At 48.9% G+C, this 20,083-nt stretch overlaps 1 protein-coding gene across 1 annotated transcript in view; it reads left to right on the top strand.

Moving 5' to 3' along the window:
* Positions 1-12,351: 12,351 nt before the first annotated feature.
* The window catches only part of LOC306757213 (cadherin-4-like), a gene marked incomplete at both ends in the record, with an annotated part of 260,899 nt that continues 253,167 nt past the window's right edge, over positions 12,352-20,083 (top strand). Inside the window, 2 exons of the mRNA XM_079242178.1 lie at positions 12,352-12,729; positions 13,394-13,505. Coding sequence (XP_079098304.1) covers positions 12,352-12,729; positions 13,394-13,505 — 490 coding nt within the window. The remainder of the gene's footprint in view (positions 12,730-13,393; positions 13,506-20,083) is intronic.

The raw sequence follows: 20,083 nt of genomic DNA, 5'->3' as shown, positions 1-20,083 counted from the left end.
GGATTTCCTCCCTGGTTACGTGTCTAAATGCGACTTTAAACAGTCAAATGGATATTAGGCAACATTATCATCATAGTATTTCTGTCTGTGTGATCATCGGCGTATTGTGACCTCTGCTTATCATCTGACACGTTGTTGTGAGCCAAGGATTTAAGTTTGTTTCTGAACACGACGGGTGAACTGGCAGGGAAGCGATACGACGGTCTGCCATCTTGAAACTACAGTGGCCTGTAAGGGACAAATGGCGCCAACGTTTCCCTGGGAGCCAGAGATCAGCTAGAAAGGCTTACTGCTCTGGCAAGGGTGGGGCCGCAAAGCCGGCGTGTTCGGAGCATCTTCCTCCTAATACTCATCTTCCTCTCATCATGTCGGCGCAACAAAATGTAAACAGACAACATAACCGACTAATTACAGTTCTGAGGATGGATATTAGCTCCATCTTCCACTAATTTACCAGTTTGTGTCCGTTATCGTCAAGGGCGTAACTTTGGGTTTGCTGTTGGGGGGTCGCACTCTTTGCCTGTTTTTTTTTCACTTGTTTAATTATTCACATTTGCAAAACGAGTCCAGGTAATTTGGTGGGTCTGTATAATAAATGTATTGTGGTACTTTTACTGTGATTTACTTGACAATATTGCGGCGGTGTACTTGACCATTTATGCCACAATGACAAAGTAATGACTGGTAAGCCCTGCTGTATTTAGGCACTAGCTAGCAAAGCAATGGCAGCTTCCACTCAGCTGATTTTGTGCTTGTGTCATATATAAACGAAAAAATAAAATCAAAAACTTTCAAGTTAAACCAGTTGCATACTGACACCAATAAACTATATACAGTAAATGTCTCAACAGCACTTCTCCATGTAGACAGGATGGAGAGTGGCATCGATCCATTTTATGAAGAGAAGGTCACCGTCCCTGATCCACCTGATGGAGCCTCTCGTAGATTTTTTTGTCCTTTGCGTTCTCCTGAATCGTTGGTACTCCAGCTCTGCCCTGCCTGTAGGTTCCAAATGCCCCAAACCCGAGACGGCTTGTCACAGTAAACAATGTAGCCACTCCCCAGGTACTCCTTATTCACCAGCTCTGTCACCACACCAAAAGAAGGCCCATTACCTGAAGCATCCTGATTTTTCCCTGGGTCCAGCTTGAAGTCAACTGTGTACCTGTTTATATCAGCTAACACAAAAACTTTAATTCCCCATTTTGTTGGTTTGTCTTTCATATATTAGTTTGAGCCTTGCTTTTGTGGCTTTCATCAACCGAGATGTGCTGCTTTGGATGTTATACACTCTTACATCGGTTTCTGATCATTTCCATGAGAGGCCTGACCTTTTGCAGGGTGTCATATTCCTCTGTACCCTTCTTCAGTTCATCTAAAATCTGCAGGCCCCTGGCCCAAGAGATCCCTCATGTAACTACGTTCTTCCCAGGGATCTGAAATGTTGAAACAAGAAAACCTCTAAAGCTTGCAGTTCTGCGGGCCTCTCAGGTCCTGGTCTAGAGAGGTCTGTGGACCAGATCTACTGAGATCCCCACTTTGTTCCCAGTTTGGGGTCCAGTAACTAGTGGTCTAGACTTTTGCTTTTGTGAAGATTTGTGGTTTGAGTGATTGTGGAAACGGCTGCAGGTGCAAACATGACGTGGTTCTGCAGCGCGGCGAGATAGGAGAGAAAACACGACCTGCAGCAGAGAAATGTGACTAAACGCTGCATGGAAGCAGATTTATGGAAAAGTAACGCTGTCAGTAAAACGATGTGAACAGGGGATGAAGTGAAAAGACGTACTGGAAGGGGAAGAAAAGAAAATCAGCAGGTAACAAAGCAGCTGGGGGTGTAGGGTGGATAACTGTCAGCTTAAAGACACAAACATGATGAATATGACACATATCTCCTGATTCTAATAAACTTCATTTATTCTTACTCAGGTTTTTATAAACTGACCCGCCTAAAAGCTCGCCGTCTGAAAACTCACCAGCTCGGAGAACTGAAGGCTGTTTTTCAAAATAAAAGCATAATTATTTTATTCATTATTCTTTATTTTAATCTGCTTTCACGTTTGTGTCACTTGCGCCACTTTGAGCTCCTGCTGCAATGCATTGTGGTCTATATTGAATCTATATCTATCTAGAATCTATATTCTGGGTCTTTTTGGGTCCTTTTCCCTCTCTGGATATTCACTTTACAGACTCGAACCTGATACAGAACTGAAGGAAAAGTCCAGATTCTATTCTGACCTTCAAAAGAACTCTTACTGTAGCTGCAACAAAAACTCAGTTTCTTTTTGGCTTGTTTTTTTTCTTTTTTATTATTAATAATCATTTATTTCATTTTTAGGCAGTTTTTATTTTTTTATTTTTTCATTTTTAAGTTAGAAAATCTTCGAGTTCAAAGACTTTTCTGACTAATTACTTTATACAGAAAGTGTAAAGCATCACAGAAAATACACACTTAGATCTTTTTACTAATTAGATCCCATGGCGGATGTTAACCTGCTCATAACACTAAAGCTTTAAATAGGAATTTATTGCAATGTTTAGTTCAGCAGCAGCTGTTATGTGTTAACTTCAAGCGATCTGCAAACCATTTACAGTAAAATTAATTTACTGTTTGACAAAATAAAGACTTGATTAGCAGTTTAGTGGCTCAGCTCCTTTTGAAGACAAATAGCCAAATAATCACAAGTCAGTGCATTTCACCACGTTAACACGCTCATGGTGACTCCAAACCAAGCATCAAACCAGCGAAGAACAGGAACCCTGAAGCAGTTCTTCAGCTTGTTTACAGCAGATGGTGTCCAGCAGCAGAAGACCCCGCCGGGTATCCCCCCGCCCCCCCCAGAAGGAAACTGAGGCTACAATTCACATAGACTCACCAGAACTGGACAATAGAAGATGGAGAAACGTTGCTGGTCTGATGAGTCTCCAGTTCAGCTCCACATTCACATGGTAGGATCAGAATCTGCTGGAAACATCATGACAACATGGATCCATCCTGCCGTCAGGATTAACCGTAGCTCCTCCCATGAGTGTGTCCATCAGCAGTGTAATGCTTCGTTTCAATATGGAGGAGCATCTCAGAGGAACGTTTCCGCTTTGTTGACTGTGTCGCACCAGGAATGAAATCCGTTCTGGAGAAAGAAGTGGCTCAGAGCAGGAACTACAAGGTGGATGTGATTACGTACATGCAGTGTGAATGTCCCGTATGCAGTGCAGCACTGTCTGACCAGCCATCCTGTGACCTGCAATGCACCAGTGAAACCTGCACACACATGAAGAACCGTTTGCTCAGTAATAACTCAGAATGAAGCATCTTACCCTTCAGCTTTATAGATCAGAGGTCATTCCAGTGTGAATAATGTGTAAAAATATTCCTCTGTATAGATATGAGGAAGCTACTGCAGCCAGTTTAGCAGAATCAGAAGCAATCAGTTGATGCAAGCTTGTTGCCGAGGACGAGGGCGGCGGCATGATTCGGTTAAGAGCTATTGATGTGCTGACAGATGCTAAATGTACATCCTAACCCTCTTCCTCCTCAGGCTGTATTTCTTCCAGAAATGCAATCCGTGGCAGTTTTCCAGAGAATTCCAAGTGTGGCAGATTTACAACCGAAAGGCCACCCGCTACTGCAAAGACTCAAATGGATTCAACGTTTTGCTTTGCTTCATCTGTTTCAGCCAGAACTTTGTTACAGCAAGGCTCTGCTGTTCACTGCCTCTCATTTCTGTTTAGATTAGCTGGAAATAAAAAGGTCGACTTCCTGTGAAGTAATCTCGCTCTGGCATGGCCAGAAAGAGGGCAAGAGTTACTTCATTTAATATTTAATAATCCAAAGTGCCTCTGCTCCATCGAGCCCAACACTGTTGGGTTGGAACGGCTGAGTTAGCTTCTGATTTTCAGGCTTAAATAGACGTCGTCCAGGTTTCATAGCGCTAAAGCTAGAAACGTGGTGTGAAGGCTGGTGTGTGTGCACTGTGACTGAGTTGCTGCCGAGCAACTGTTTCATGCAAAGCAGCAGCTTAATTATTGTGTTGGAATCAGATGTGATCCTGTACTGGTTGGCTGTACTCCCACTGGCAGGGTCATTAAACTCTCAATGAGCCCTTACAGATTCTGTGTCGGGGTGATAAATGCAAGACAAAATAACTAAACTCTTCTAAATATGCAGATTTCAAAACACAGTTCATGGTTTCATGTTGAATTTGGCTCATTGTGTCTGAACAAACCAGGGCAGGAGGAGTAAGAGGGAACCCTGCAGCATCGACACGTTGCCGTGAACGTTAATAGACCAGTACCCCCCCACCTCCCCGATCTCACATAACGACGTTTTGGATATTTACATTTTCATCCCAGTTGCTGAGAGGAGCAGAGAACAGAACATCAGCTGACTGGATTTTTGTATGAAGCGCTTGTGAGGAGTGTGTCCAATAGTAAACTACTTAGTGCTGTGCACAAACTAGTTAAGAAAATGTTCACTAAATGTGTTTGTTTAACTAGGAAGGTTGAACTAAATGAAACGCTTTTGCAAATTAAAAAACTTGAAATTGACCCTTCACTAAGCCCACCCTAGAAGCACCGCTGACCAATCATAGCAGTTATAACTAGCAGTTATAACTAGCAGATGTTTTAACTAGCAGACGTTATAACTAGCAGGTGTTTTAACTATCAGACATTATGGCTAGAAGACATAACTAGCAGACATAACTATCAGAGGTTATGGCTAGAGGACTTAACTAGCAGACATAAATATCAGAAGCTATAACTAGCAGATGTTATGGCTAGCAGACATTAAAACTAGGAGACATTAAAACTAGCACACATTATGGCTAGAAGACGTCATAACTAGCACATGTTTTAAATAGCAGATGTTTTAACTAGCAGACGTTATAACTAGCAGACATTGTAACTAGCAGATGTTAAGGCGAGCAGATGTTTTAACTAGCAGACGTTATAACTAGCAGACATTGTAACTAGCAGACGTTAAGACGAGCAGATGTTTTAACTAGCAGACATAATTAGCAGATGTTATGGCTAGAAGACATAACTAGCAGACGTTATAACTATCAGAAGCTATAACTAGCAGACATTAAAACTAGCAGACATTAAAACTAGCAGACATTATACCTAGCAAACATTATAACTAGCAGACATTAAAACTAGCAGACATTAAAACTAGCAGACATTATACCTAGCAAACATTATAACTAGCAGACATCAAAACTAGCAAACGTTATAACTAGCAGACATTATACCTAGCAAACGTTATAACTAGCAGACATTATGGCTAGCAGACATTAAAACTATCAGACGTTATAACTATCAGAAGCTATAACTAGCAGACGTTATAACTATCAGAAGCTATAACTAGCAGACATTAAAACTAGCAGACATTAAAACTAGCAGACGTTATAACTAGCAGACGTTATAACTAGCAGACGTTATAACTAGCAGATGTTATGGCTAGCAGACGTTATAACTATCAGGCATTAAAACTAGCAGACGTTATAACTAGCAGACGTTATAACTAGCAGACGTTATAACTAGCAGATGTTATGGCTAGCAGACGTTATAACTATCAGGCATTAAAACTAGCAGACACGATAACTAGCAGATGTTATGGCTAGCAGACGTTATAACTATCAGGCATTAAAACTAGCAGACGTTATAACTAGCAGACGTTATAACTAGCAGATGTTATGGCTAGCAGACGTTATAACTATCAGGCATTAAAACTAGCAGACGTTATAACTAGCAGACGTTATAACTAGCAGACGTTATAACTAGCAGATGTTATGGCTAGCAGACGTTATAACTATCAGGCATTAAAACTAGCAGACACGATAACTAGCAGATGTTGTGGCTAGAGGACATTATAACTATCACTTATTATAACTATCAGACATTCTGGCTGGAGGACATTATGCCACATAGAGGAAAATGCATCCTCTTCCTGTTATCTTTTTAAACCTAAATTAGAAATAAAATTGTGGTTCTTGAAAACGACTAATTTCCTCGAGTAGATATTTATAAAATAAATTGTAAGTTATTTGCAGCTGTAGACCGTTTTATTCAGCTGGCCTGAGGCTATTGTAAAGGCTAGCCCTAGGTTGGTAGAACTGATTTAATTGCAAGACGAAACATTTCCATTTAACGCTCAGTCTTTCACTTCTAACCTCAGAAAAAATAAACTGATTTAAACTCATTTCAGACTGACTCCGAACATCAACTTTTAGTTTGAATTTGCGGGAAGTAAACTTTGAAGTCGTTCATCAGGATTGTGAACTTGCTCAGCGTCCATGCTGGAACATCAGTCTGTCTGATGCAGCTTTTCTTTTTAACGGCTGATTCATTTTCTGTTGTTTTTAGAAAGTAAACAGGAGATTTTCTGCCGTTAACTCGGCTCAAACCTGCATACTTCTTCCCTACATCTCCAGTGTGAGGTTGCTCTGGCTGCTGTCAGACACACTGACTTCACACAACCACACTTCAAAAAGCTGGGATATCCCCCTTAGCAGTCCTGGTCGAAGCCCACATAGAGCCGCAGGCTGGCCTCATTATCACCCCCCCAACACACACACACACACACACACACACACACACACACACACACACACACACACGGCATCAGAGACTGGTGTTAATGTATAGAAAGTAAAACATAAACCACCACTAATGATCTGATGCAACCAGCAGATCAGATAAGTAAACGTTTAAAAAGGGATTAATATGAGATTAATATGAGCACAAAACAAGACAGCAAACCTTGGAGACTTCTTTTTTTCTTTTTAACCCCTTAACCGTCGGCGGCCCGCCCGCAGGCCGTTTTCCGTTTTTCTTTTTATATCACACTCGAACAATATCTTATACGTTTCCTATTTCAATAAAACTGCGCGTGACGCACCGGTAGGCTCTCTCCTTCTAATTGATCCCATTTTTGACCAACTGGATTGATCCATGGTTCTTCCTTAGCCAATAATGACCAATGAGTGCCAACCTAGGTGGTCTGACAATCACATATGTTTCCGCTTCCAGACCTCGCCCACCAGCTCTGACGCCAGTTCTGACCCCACTGCCATAAAGCCAATAAAATTCCCGTCACGGCGATGTGCATCTTCTGTGTGTGGGATGTAAAATGTTTTCAGGGGGTCCGTGCGTAAACATTTGTGACAACGTGCGTACTTGTGTGCATCTGTGCGTAAAAGCAGAGGAAGCCTTTTTTGTCCGCTTTTTCTCCGTATGAACTTTTGCAAAACACGCCAAATAGGGGAAATACACCCAAGGAGGTGGTGGAGTCGTTTACACGGAGGGACAGTGATTTTTACAGAGGAAGACGTCTCTGACTGCAGAAGAAGATGCGGTTCCTGAAGGAGAACAGCATGATAAGTAAGCACAAACTTCTATATGCATATTGCTCAAGCGAGAGCTGGAGATCACGACCAGATGAAGCCAACAGGACCACGTCATCTGCAAAAAGCAGGGACCCAATCCTGAGGCCACCAAGCCGGATCCCCTCAACACCTCGGCTGCGCCTAGAAATTCTGTCCATATAAGTTATGAACAGAATCGGTGATAAAGGGCAGCCTTGGTGGAGTCCAACCCTCACTGGAAACGAATCCGACTTACTGCCAGCAATGTGGACCAAGCTCTGACACCTGTCGTACAGGGACCGGACAGCTCGTACAAGGGGGTCCAGTACCCCATACTCCTGGAGTACCCCCCACAGGAGCCCCCGGGGGACACGGTCGAACGCCTTCTCCAGGTCCACAAAGCACATGTAGACTGGTTGGGCAAACTCCCATGCCCCCTCCAGGACCCCAAAGAGGGTATAGAGCTGGTCCACTGTTCCACGACCAGGACGAAAACCACACTGCTCCTCCTCAATCCGGGATTCGACTATCCGGCGGACCCTCCTCTCCAGGACCCCTGAATAGACCTTACCAGGGAGGCTGAGGAGTGTGATTCCCCTGTAATTGGAACACACCCTCCGGTCCCCCTTCTTAAAAAGAGGGACCACCACCCCAGTCTGCCAGTCCAGCGGTACTGTCCCCGATGTCCACGCAATGCTGCAGAGGCGTGTCAGCCAGGACAGCCCCACAGCATCCAGAGCCTTAAGGAACTCCGGGCGGATCTCATCCACCCCCGGGGCCTTGCCGCCAAGGAGCTTTTTAACCACCTCAGCGACTTCAGCCCCAGAGATAGGAGAGTCCACCCCTGAGTCCACCAGCTCTGCTTCCTCATCGGAAGACGTGTTGGTAGGATTGAGGAAGTCTTCGAAGTATTCCTTCCACCGACCCACAACGTCCCGAGTTGAGGTCAGCAGCTCCCAATCTCCACTGTACACAGTATTGATGGAGCACTGCTTCCCCCCCCCTGAGCCGCCGGATGGTGGACCAGAATCTCCTCGAAGCCGTCCGGAAGTCTTTCTCCATGGCCTCGCCAAACTCCTCCCATGCACGAGTTTTTGCCTCGGCAACAGCCGAAGCCGCATGCCGCTTAGCCTGTCGGTACCCATCAGCTGCCTCCAGAGTCCCACAGGCCAAGAAGGCCCGATAGGACTCCTTCTTCAGCTTGACGGCGTCCCTCACTGCTGGTGTCCACCAACGAGTCCTGGGATTACCGCCACGACAGGCACCAGCGACCTTACAGCCACAGCTCCGGCTGGCCGCCTCAGTAATAGAGGCACGGAACACAGCCCATTCGGACTCAATGTCCCCCGCCTCACTCGGGACATGTTTGAAGCTCTGCTGAAGGTGGGAGTTGAAGCTCGCTCTGACGGGGGACTCAGCCAGACGTTCCCAGCAGACCCTCACAACACGTTTGGGCCTGCCAGATCTGACCGGCTTCCTCCCCCACCATCTGAGCCAACTCACCACCAGGTGGTGATCAGTTGAAGCTCCGCCCCCTTCTTCACCCGAGTGTCCAAGGCATGTGGCCGCAGGTCCGACGATACGACTACAAAGTCGATCATTGAACTGCGGCCCAGGGAATCCTGATGCCAGGTGTACATATGGACACTCTTATGTTGGAACATGGTGTTTGTTATGGACAATCCATTTGGGTTCAGAGGGGGGGGGACCATGCCTCCCAATCACTCCCCTCCAGGTCTCACTGTCATTGCCCACGTGAGCATTGAAGTCCCCCAGCAGAACAATGGAGTCCCCAGAAGGAGCACCCTCCAGCACTCCCTCCAAGGACTCCAGAAAGGGTGGGTACTCTGAACTGCTGTTCGGTGCATAAGCACAGACAACAGTCAGGACCCGTCCCCCCACCCGGAGGCGGAGGGAAACTACCCTTTCATCCACCGGGGTAAACCCCAACGTGCAGGCACCAAGCTGGGGGCTGATGAGAATGCCCACACCTGCTCGGCGCCTCTCACCATGAGCAACTCCAGAGTGGAAGAAGGTCCAGCCCCTCTCGAGAGTTCTGGTTCCAGAGCCCAAGCCATGCGTCGAGGTGAGTCCAACTATATCTAGTCGGAACCGCTCAACCTCACGCACAAGCTCAGGCTCCTTCCCCACCAGAGAGGTGACGTTCCACGTCCCTAGAGCCAGCTTCTGCAGCTGGGGATCGGATTGCCAGGGTCCCCGCCCCTTGCTGCCGCCCAGCTCACACTGCACCCGACCCCTACGGCTCCTCCCGCAGGCCACCAGACGCTCGCTCTCGTACCCCACCCCCAGGCCTGGCTCCAGAGGGGGGTCCCGGTAACCCGCGTCCAGGCAAGGGAGCGTTTCCGCCCATGGTTGTAGTCATCATAGGTGTCTTTGAGCCGTGCTTGGTCTGGTCCCTCCACTAGACACCTGTTTGCCATGGGTGACCCTACCAGGGCATAAAGCCCCCAACAACATAGCTGCTAGGATCTTTGGGACGCACAAACCTCTCCACCACGATAAGGTGACGAGAGCCTTCCAGCAGGATAAAATCTCTTTACTTTGTTTACTGCATTTATAGTAAAATCATGTGAGAGTAACTGAAAAGTATGTTTCCCTTTAGGAAATCCAACTTTTTAAAACACTTTTTAACCTTCTTCCCTTTAGCAGCTGGCGTCGTGTGAGGAAACGTCACATGCATTAAATCAGTGTGTGAGTTCAAAGAGTTGTCATGCTGCAGCTTCAGTGTGTATAAAACTGAAGCACGTTGTCCCGGGCAGCGAAGAGCCGAGTGTGTTTCTCACATCTCTGACCTTAAAAACAAATCCCACCCTCTGGACACACAGACACCCACCGAGCTTTAGTCCGTTTGACTTGCAGTGCTTCCTAATGATCCCCTGAGCAGTTTGGTTTGAAGATACGGTTTAAAAGAAGCAGAGGAGCAGGAAATGTTTGGAGACAAGGAGTTGCTGCTGAAAAGAAACGAGTGAAGTGGACGTTGGTGGCAGCAGCAGACGCTGTGCTGACTGACTCTGTCACTTTCCTTTTGATAGGATTATACTGTCACAACCTCTCAGATATGGAAATGGAAGCTCTGATCTGAGGCTTCGCAAATGTCAACATTATTATCATTATTACTGGTGAAAGCAGTTAAAGGAGCAGACGTCTAACACCACAAATATTTCTGCCAACATTTCAACAATATGTCAAAGTATCTGCTCAGATGGATCAAAAAGTGTCTTCTGGCTTTGGTATTGTTTAGTTATTAAAGTGATGAGCTTTAAAGCTGCAGGAAGTAGCCATTAAATACACACACACACACACACACACACACACACACACACACACACACACACACACACACACACACACACACACACACACACACTTTCCAATGTTATTATTTGCCAAAACTTTGATTTAATCCATACAATTTCTCCATCTCTAAAATATGTATCTCTAAATTTCACGGCAGCACCCAAAACATTAGGACAGAAACTGAAGGTAAAGGAAAACTTTAATCAATAGATAAGTTTGGACAGGAGAGGGTGTCAAGACTGGGTATAAAAGGAAGAGCCAACAAATTGTTAATCTCTACGTGTGAGGCTGGTTCATGACCATAGTCTGGATATGAAATATGGACGGAGCCTGCGGCGGTTAAAGTGAAGCCTATGTGGAAGTGCATAAAACGGCAGTTCCCCCTTCATCCACTAGGGGCTGCAAAACAGAGCAAATCCTCATAGACTCCCATGTTAAAAAGACCAACTTCACAGCAGAAATAAACATGTTTACAGCAGAAATAAACATGTTTACAGTAGAAATAAACAGAAGCTAAGAGTTGTCAGGTGACCCCAAGAGGCTAACCCTGCACTTTTTAGGGAAATGACAGTATTATGTGTTTTGGCGTCGATGCATTCATGTTTTAATTTGATTTAGAGTCTTTTTCACCCAGCTGGTGTCTATAAAGCATCCAAATCCATGGATTTATGAGTGAAGCCACCGCTGGTGCAACGGCGTACTTTAGAAATGTGCATTTCTGAGACACATGCTGCTTGGTTTCCTGTGAGGTGAGCCATTACGTTTACTGTGTTTCAGACCTGTTTCTGAAAATCTACATGGTGAGAAGATCGATTAGACAACAAATGTGTCCTTTGCATCAGTTTTATGCCGTATAGTAACGCAGAATCCTCTGCTAACCTGCTGCAGGCTGGTGCATCTTTTTCTGCTGTTTGCAGAGGTGTAGAAAGTAGAAGTCCTGTCCAGCAACTCTTTCCAACCATCACTAAACCAGGTGAAATTGGTTAGCTTAGCTCCACTGCAGGTAGACGAGCCTGTTGGTTCTACATGCTTATAGATCCAAATACATGACTGGACTTCTACTTTATTTTTACTTCTGCTTTATACACCTCTGGCTGCCTTAAATCTTTCATTTCAGATGGAAAAAACTAAAAACCTGGAAGACTGAAAATGACTCTGATTTGTGAAGAATAGAAATCACAAATAAAATATTTTAAACATGTTTTCTTAAAATGACATGAAGTCTGATGAGACACAAGTAAACAAACCAACCTGCTGATCAGACACACATAAAGCTGCTTTCTTTTATTTTAGCCTTCATTCCCAACCGAAGTCTTATCTGCCAGACTCGTATCAGCTTTAATAAAAAGTTAATAACTCTGCTCCTGCTTTCCTCCTGCCCTGCGTCGGGGCAGAGGGGTAACTGGGGTGTGAAATAACTCCACTTAGCTGATGGACACATGGAAGGCTCGGATGGCTGCTTGTCACTCACACCGCCACAAGCAGCTCTGCTCCATCTCAAGTCCAAATATGAATCTAAATAGCCTGGAAAATGCACTTTTCTTCCAATAAATCCCAGAAGAGGCTTCATCTCACGCGGGGAGCGCAGACGGGGCGCGCGCGCGCGCGTTCCGTCGTGGGGCGGGGGGAGGAGGGACGGAGGGAGGGGTTGGAGGGAGGCTGTCGTCCAATGAGCACCGGCTTCCTCTGGACCGAGCTCAGCATCTCCTGCCTCAGCCGTACTTTTGCGCCAGACACGCAGCGACGCAGCGTTGCTGAACCGCAGCAGAACGCATCAGAACCGCAGCAGAACGCATCAGAACCGCAGCAGAACCCATCAGAACCGCAGCAGAACCCATCAGAACCGCAGCAGAACGCATCAGAACCGCACCAGAACCGCAGCAGAACCCATCAGAACCGCACCAGAACCGCAGGAATCCGGGAGCTGCGGAGGTTCTCCGACGCAGAAGGCTCCGCTTTGCCTCTCCTCCTCTCCACGCCGCCTCGCGCAGACATGGACGCGGGCTGCGTTGTCCTGGCTTGCAGCTTGCTTCTGGGGGTTTCCTCGGTAAGTCCACTTCTCCTCTTCTTGCGTGTTCGGCTCGCGGCTCCGCAGCGCGCGCTGGGAAGTGGACGGTCCACTTCGCCTGGTTCTGCCCCCCTCCTGCGACCTGATTGGTGAAACGGAGCTTACTTTGTTGTTGATCAGTTTGGTGGAAGTCGCAGCTTCACCCTCCTCTTCCTCTGGCCTGAGGATGAGGAGGATGAAGCTGCGCACAGGACGGCTGCAGCGGAGGAACTTTGCGCAGATCAAATGTCAGCAGAAGCTTCTGAATGTTTGTTCTGCAGCTCAGGTGAAGGTGTTTGTGGTGTTGGATGCTGCTGGGCAGCAGGTGGATCCCCGCCAGGGTTCCGGTCCACGTTCACGCGCCGCCAGCAGCATCTCTGCGTGTTTCTGAGAGAAAGTTAAAGCTGCTGCATCCTGGTTCCTTATCCTCTCATTATCCCTGAAGAAACCACCACAGCCAGGAGGATGATGATGAGGATGAGGATGACTTGCTTCCTCCTTGGTGAGCCCTGACAGCGACTGGGAGCAGGAGTCCTCGGTGCTCCTGGTCTGAACTCTCAGACAGAAGCAGACTGTGGTCCAGGAGGCTGGAGATGCTGCAGGATTAGCTCCAGTCCGTTCCCAGAGTTCCCAGTTCTAACCGACTCCTGTTTTCTCTCCGAAGGCGGGAAAGGCAGGCCAGACCCCGAGAGCTGCTTGCAGACCAGGATTCTCCCAGAACTTCTACACGGTGATCGTCCCGAGGGATGTACTGCACGGCCAGAGCATCCTGAAAGGTGAGTCTGCTGCTGCCTTCTCTGGACGGGGTGTTTTCTGGTCCCAGCCTGATGCTGCGTGTGTGTTCCTCTGCTTGGTGTGTGTGTTCCTCTGCTTGGTGTGTGTGTTCCTCTGCTTGGTGTGTGTGTTCCTCTGCTTGGTGTGTGTGTTCCTCTGCTCCTGTTACGTCCACATCCTGAAACAATTTATTCCTGCTTTATTAGATTAAAATATGGACTTAGTCTCGTATTTCCTTGTTTTTTCCACGTGAAAGTGTCAGAGGTACCCCCCCCCCCCCCCCCCCAAATACCCCCCCCCCCCCCCTCAAATACCCCCCCTCCCCAAAACACACACACACACACACACACACACTGCTTTTACTGCTCAATATTTATCTATTGTTCTCCCTGCAACAGCTGCTGGAGTGTTTCCCTGCTGCAGGCGTAACCATTGCATTATTCCAGAGGTTATTTGTTTGTTTGAGAAGCTGAAGACGGTCTGGGTGGGGGGGGGGTGGGGGGGGGGGGCTTTGCCTGGAGGGGCTCAAGGTTTCTGCCTGTTTGCAAATGAGTTTATATGGTCTGATGTATCCAGACTGATAACTTATGCTTTGTCCTCCGCTTTGCTGCACACACACGTGTCTTGGGGGTGATGCGGCACACACACACACACACACACACACACACACACACACACGTCATGTCCAAGTGTATCTGTTACCGGTTTGATGCAGCTTATGTGCTGCATTGGAGCAACTCTACATCCAGTTTCTCTGAGTCTTTGCTGTTTGGTAACAAACCCCCCCCCCCCCCCCCCTCTCCTGGACGCTCACAGGGACCAGTTTAGCTCCTCCTGCCATGATTAATGTGCATCAGCTCGCCTTATTGGAGGTCTGTTTGCTAAACAGCAGGACACAAAGTGGGAGGAAGCTTTTAATTCTGACACCACAGTGTGTTTAACCTGAAACTGTCACTTTGCAGCAAAATGAATGTGCTGGAGATGAGAGAAGGGAGGAGCCTTGGATGGTCCGGAGCTGTAAGGGGGGGTTACTGGACTGCCGTTGTCTCCCTGGAGGAACGAGGGAAGAAGCTGCAGGTGCAGACTCTGCAGCGGAGGAGGAGAACACTTGCTCTGCTCCTGCATTGTTTTAAAAGAGTTTCCAGGCAGCTGTAAGTCATTAACACCAATCTGGGCTGATTAGACGGGTTAGCGCCGTTGTCCTTCCCAGATTCTGCTTCTGAGATTCATGTCAGTCTTAATAAACACGGTGAGGACCAGGCCGACGCCGTATGATGCTTCTTCATTACTTCGGGCAATTATTCCAAACACGCTGACAACGAGCCTGCGTGGATGTAGATGCAGGAAGCCTTTCACCCCGGCAGACGGGGTCACACATTCACTGGAAGCAAGAATAAACCAAAGAAGACGGTGGTGAAGTGTCACAGAGCTGCAGAGGCCATGTTGGGACTGATTATAACGGACTAGAAGAAGAATTTCAAACTGAGAACAAACATCTGGGAGGAAAATAAACAGTGTTGGACTCAAGAGGAAAGTTGAAGGATTGTTTGGGAATATCAGGGCTCCCCAGGTCCGGTCCTGGAGACCTACCATCCTGCAGGTTTACGATGCATCAGCACGTCATCCAGGGGGGGAGGCCTGCTGACGAGTGTGTGCTGGAGCAGGGAAGCATCTAAAACCCATAGGATAGTGGATCTCCAGGACCAGACCTGATCTATGACGGAGTTTTTCAGCCCTGGTCCTCGGAGGCCCTGCCCCACATGGTTCAGTTCCTCCCAGCTCCAACTCACCTGATTCTGATGCGATAAACTGCTCGTCAAGCTGCAAACAAGCCTTTCATCTGATTCAGGTGTGTTGGAGCAGGGTTACCTCTGAAACATGCAGGGAAGGGTCCCTGAAGACCAGGTCTGAGAAGCACTGGTCCAGGATGTCAGAGGATATGTGTAAATTCAGGCAGCGTTGCTGCTGTCTGAACCTGGAAAAGGTGCGTTTAGAACTTCTGGAAGGAGCCGTTTGTTGTTTTCATTCCCTCCATCGAGGTGTAGCTGCAGCACAACCACCAATATTTTATCAGAGCTGGAAGATTGAAGTCGTTCTTGTCACCCGGACGCTTCAGGACAACGGAGCGGTCAGCAAACGGTAAGACGCAGCTAGCAGGAAGCTAGCAGCTAGCCTTGCAGCTACCGTTACCGAGCGTGAGATTTCCTCATCGGGCCTGAAGGCAACGTTGGGAAACATTCTGGTCCTTATGGACACGAGGACAGACGAGACCTGGACGAGACTTCCTGCGTAAAACACTACAAACATGTTCCGGTCCAGGTTGGAGGAGCTTCCTACCTGCAGCTAGCACCCAGTCGCTCCAGCGAGACGTGTCGGGTTCAGTTCTGGTTCTACGGAAACAAGAGAGTGGAGATGATGCTGAAAGGAGGATAAAGTGTCACGTAGCCATGAAGTGAGAATAAAATCGTACTGAAGCACTCGGATCGAGTCATGAGGAACTTGAGACCACTGACCAGCTACTACTGTAAAACTTTTATTTATCTGGAATATCCTCCGACATTTTAATTAAACTCTTTTTAAAGATTGAAATTTGCAAATGAAACTCTGAGTGTCTGATAAAATGTTGTAGACGCAAAGTTGCGTAACGCATCTTCAGCTCCACCAGGAGACCTGGAAGACGATAAAACCTGCTAGCCAGAGGAATCTTCTCCTCATCCTGCCTTCGGTCAGTCCCACTTGTTTGTCTGGCCGCCTGACATCCATCGCCATGGCATCCGTTGCCACGACATCCGTCGCCATGACATCCATCGCCATGGCATCCGTTGCCACGACATCCGTCGCCATGACATCCATCGCCATGACATCCGTCGCCACGGCATCCGTTGCCACGGCATCCGTCGCCGCAACATCTGTTGCCACGACATCTGTCGCCATGACATCTGTCGCCATGACGTCCGTCGCCATGACGTCCGTTGCCACGACATCCGTCGCCACGGCATCCATCGCCACGGCATCCGTCGCCGCAACATCTGTTGCCACGACATCTGTCGCCATGACGTCCGTCGCCATGACGTCCGTTGCCACGACATCCGTCGCCACGGCATCCGTCGCCACGGCATCCGTCGCCATGACATCCGTTTCCATGTCATGCCATGTCGCCTGGTGTCGTTAAATGGTGAGAGAACAGCGGCGCCTTGCAGACTCTGTCCTGGAGGAGGAGAAGGAGGAGCGCTGGTGGAAACGCCGGTATTTGCATCTCCGAACTGCTTTCCGCTCCGCTGGGACAGAAAGGGAATGAATGAAACGGGATTTATGAGGTTTAGGAAGCTGGTGGTTGTCCGTCTGTCCCCCGTAGGTAAACGTTAAGGTCTGCTGAAGTATGGAAAGGTCGTTTTGGATCGGTAATGCTCCCTTCAGTCCCTCTGCTGGTCGGTCTTCTCAGACTTTATGGGTTAAAAAGGCCGTGATGGTTTCTGTGGTCGACCTTTATTTAACCCCCTGCTGCAGAAATCGGCAGTGCCGCCGATGTTCGTCCGGCTGGCGGCTCGGGGCTTTAAGTCCCGCTGTGGGCAGATAAGCCATGGAAAGAAATCTTTTGCACGTTGCTGTGTAAAGCATCTCCTCCTCTGAGAGGACATGGCCTCGGCAGAAGAAGGATTTGCGGTTCGGTCAGGAAGCGAGTGGCGAGTTTCGGCCTTTCCCCTGTGGCCGTCCTGAAAGACAAGCAACAGCGACGGCGTGCGTGATACGGCGTCTGAACTGGCTTTCGGTTTAACGACATGTCTGTGGGGATTAAAGGAATATGAGACGTGTTTCAGCCTTTCATGGGGAACTTCTTGTTTTGTCCTCCTGCTGTCCTTCTTCTCCTCCTCCATCGCTGGAAACATCCAACACCCTGCACTTAAAAGATGAGTTTGGGAGGGCTTGTTTCCTGCTCGCCCTCCGCTGGTCTTTAATCCCATCTCTAAAAGTTTCGCTAAATGACCCCAATTAGACGTCAGCAGGAAGATCTGGCGAGGAGCGTATCTGCTCTGGAACAGCCAGCTCTGCGTCGGCGCCGCTGTGCAGAGACTTCTGACTCCTGAGCGCTATCTGAAGAGACAGAGCTTTCATAAGTACGTCCAACCCAGGAACCGGGAGCGTGGTGGCGGCGGAGGGAGGGGGGGGGGATTATGTTTCCAGGCATTTGATAAGCGGGATGCCATTTTCCTCCTGACTCATGAACGTCTCTTGTCCTCCAGAGAGTCTTTCATCTCGGCAGCCAGGACCTGCAGTCTGCGGCGAGCTGATAGAATACAGGTAGAGAAGATGAGCCACATCATTTCTCTTTATCTCGCCTGCCTTCTTACCGAGCCAAGCGGCGCTGCTGTATCCCGCCAACTCCGACAACATCACACACACGCCGAGCCAGTTCCATCAAGAAGCCACCCAAGATATAGTACGTTCCGCCGCTCCATGCTTCTCATGCGGTTTGTGGTCATTTCTCTGGAGTAGAGACAGAAAAAGGGTTTGATGGTGGAAAAATGGGAATTTTTATTTGTTTTACTGCTCCGCCGGGCTGCTGTAGCAACCACGGGGTCTCTCCACGTATGTTCCTACAGAAACACCGTCAGGTCTTTGCAGGAAGAGATCTATGGAACCTTCCGGCTGTTTCTGTGGTCAGAAGCTGTCGGACCGAGCCGGCACGTGTTTGCACGCAGTGGGAGCCGCATATCTACATTTCTGCAGAAATAGAGGTGGGCTAATTGCGCCCTGATTTCTGACCTTCACATGGAGCTAAGAGCGATACCATCAGACCTCTGATTGCATCGGCGTGCGCTGGTGGTGGCGTGTTAAATCACACAGTGATTATAGAGGAGAGGGGCCGTTCTGATGGCGGGAGCCAGGAGGAAGTCCTTGGCGAGGGATTAACGGATCACAGAGAGACTTTGTTGGATGAAGAACTGGAGACTTTACTTCAGTTTTTCCAGAGTTGACGGGCGCCATCTTCAGCGTGATAACCTTCTCATTCATGAAGACGGTTTGTGTTTGAGATGAAAAGGAAACCTCCTCCAATCAGAGCGTGTCTCCACTTTGCATCTTTGTGCTCTTTAACGGCCATGATGAAGACTCTTCTGGCTTCTTTTCATGTTGCAGGACAAACATTTTCCCTCAGAGAGACTTCTGAGGTCTCACCTGTTAGCTGCGACTGGAACCCAGTTCATTACACGGGTCTCCCCCGCTCCTCCTCCTCCTCCTCCTCCTCCTCCTCCTCCCCCTCCTCCTCCTCCACCTCCTCCATCTCCTCCCCCTCCTCCTCCTCCTCCTCCTCCTCCTCCTCCCCCTCCTTGTTCGTTTTGTGAGCAGATCGGAAAGAAAAACTGAAGAAAACTCTTCAGTTTGTTGGCACCACCACCACCACCACCACCACCACCAGTACCACCACCACCAGTACCACCACCACCACCACCACCAGTACCACCAGTACCACCAGTACCACCAGTACCACCACCACCACCAGTACCACCACCACCAGTACCACCAGTACCACCAGTACCACCACCACCACCACCACCAGTACCACCAGTACCACCACCACCAGTACCACCACCACCAGTACCACCAGTACCACCAGTACCACCACCACCACCAGTACCACCACCACCAGTACCACCACCACCAGTACCACCAGTACCACCAGTACCACCACCACCACCAGCACCACCAGTACCACCACCACCAGTACCACCACCACCACCAGTACCACCACCACCACCACCACCACCACCACCACCACCAGTACCACCACCACCAGCACCACCAGTACCACCACCACCACCACCACCAGTACCACCACCACCAGTACCAGCAGTACCACCATCACCACCACCAGTACCACCACCACCAGTACCACCACCACCACCAGTACCACCACCACCAGCACCACCACCACCACCACCAGTACCACATGCACCACCAGCACCAGCACCACCAGTACCACCACCAGCACCAGCACCACCAGTACCACCACCACTACCAGCACCACCAGTACCACCACCACCACCAGCACCACCAGTACCACCACCACCAGCACCAGCACCACCAGTACCACCACCACTACCAGCACCACCAGTACCACCACCACCACCAGCACCACCAGTACCACCACCACTACCAGCACCACCAGTACCACCACCAGCACCAGCACCACCAGTACCACCACCACTACCAGCACCACCAGTACCACCACCACCACCAGCACCACCAGTACCACCACCACCAGCACCAGCACCACCAGTACCACCACCACCACCAGCACCACCAGTACCACCACCACCAGCACCAGCACCACCAGTACCACCACCACTACCAGCACCACCAGTACCACCAGCACCACCAGCACCACCAGTACCACCACCAGTACCACCACCACCACCAGTACCACCACCAGTACCACCACCAGTACCACCACCACCACCAGTACCACCACCACCACCACCAGCACCACCAGTACCACCACCACCACCAGTACCACCACCAGTACCACCACCACCACCAGTACCACCACCACCACCACCACCAGTACCACCACCACCAGTAC

Source organism: Telmatherina bonti (genome assembly GCF_933228915.1).
Source record: "Telmatherina bonti genome assembly, chromosome: 6".
Lineage (NCBI taxonomy): Eukaryota > Metazoa > Chordata > Actinopteri > Atheriniformes > Telmatherinidae > Telmatherina > Telmatherina bonti.
The sequence above is the reverse complement of the archived record's forward strand: the minus strand, read 5'-3'. Positions and strand labels throughout refer to the sequence as shown.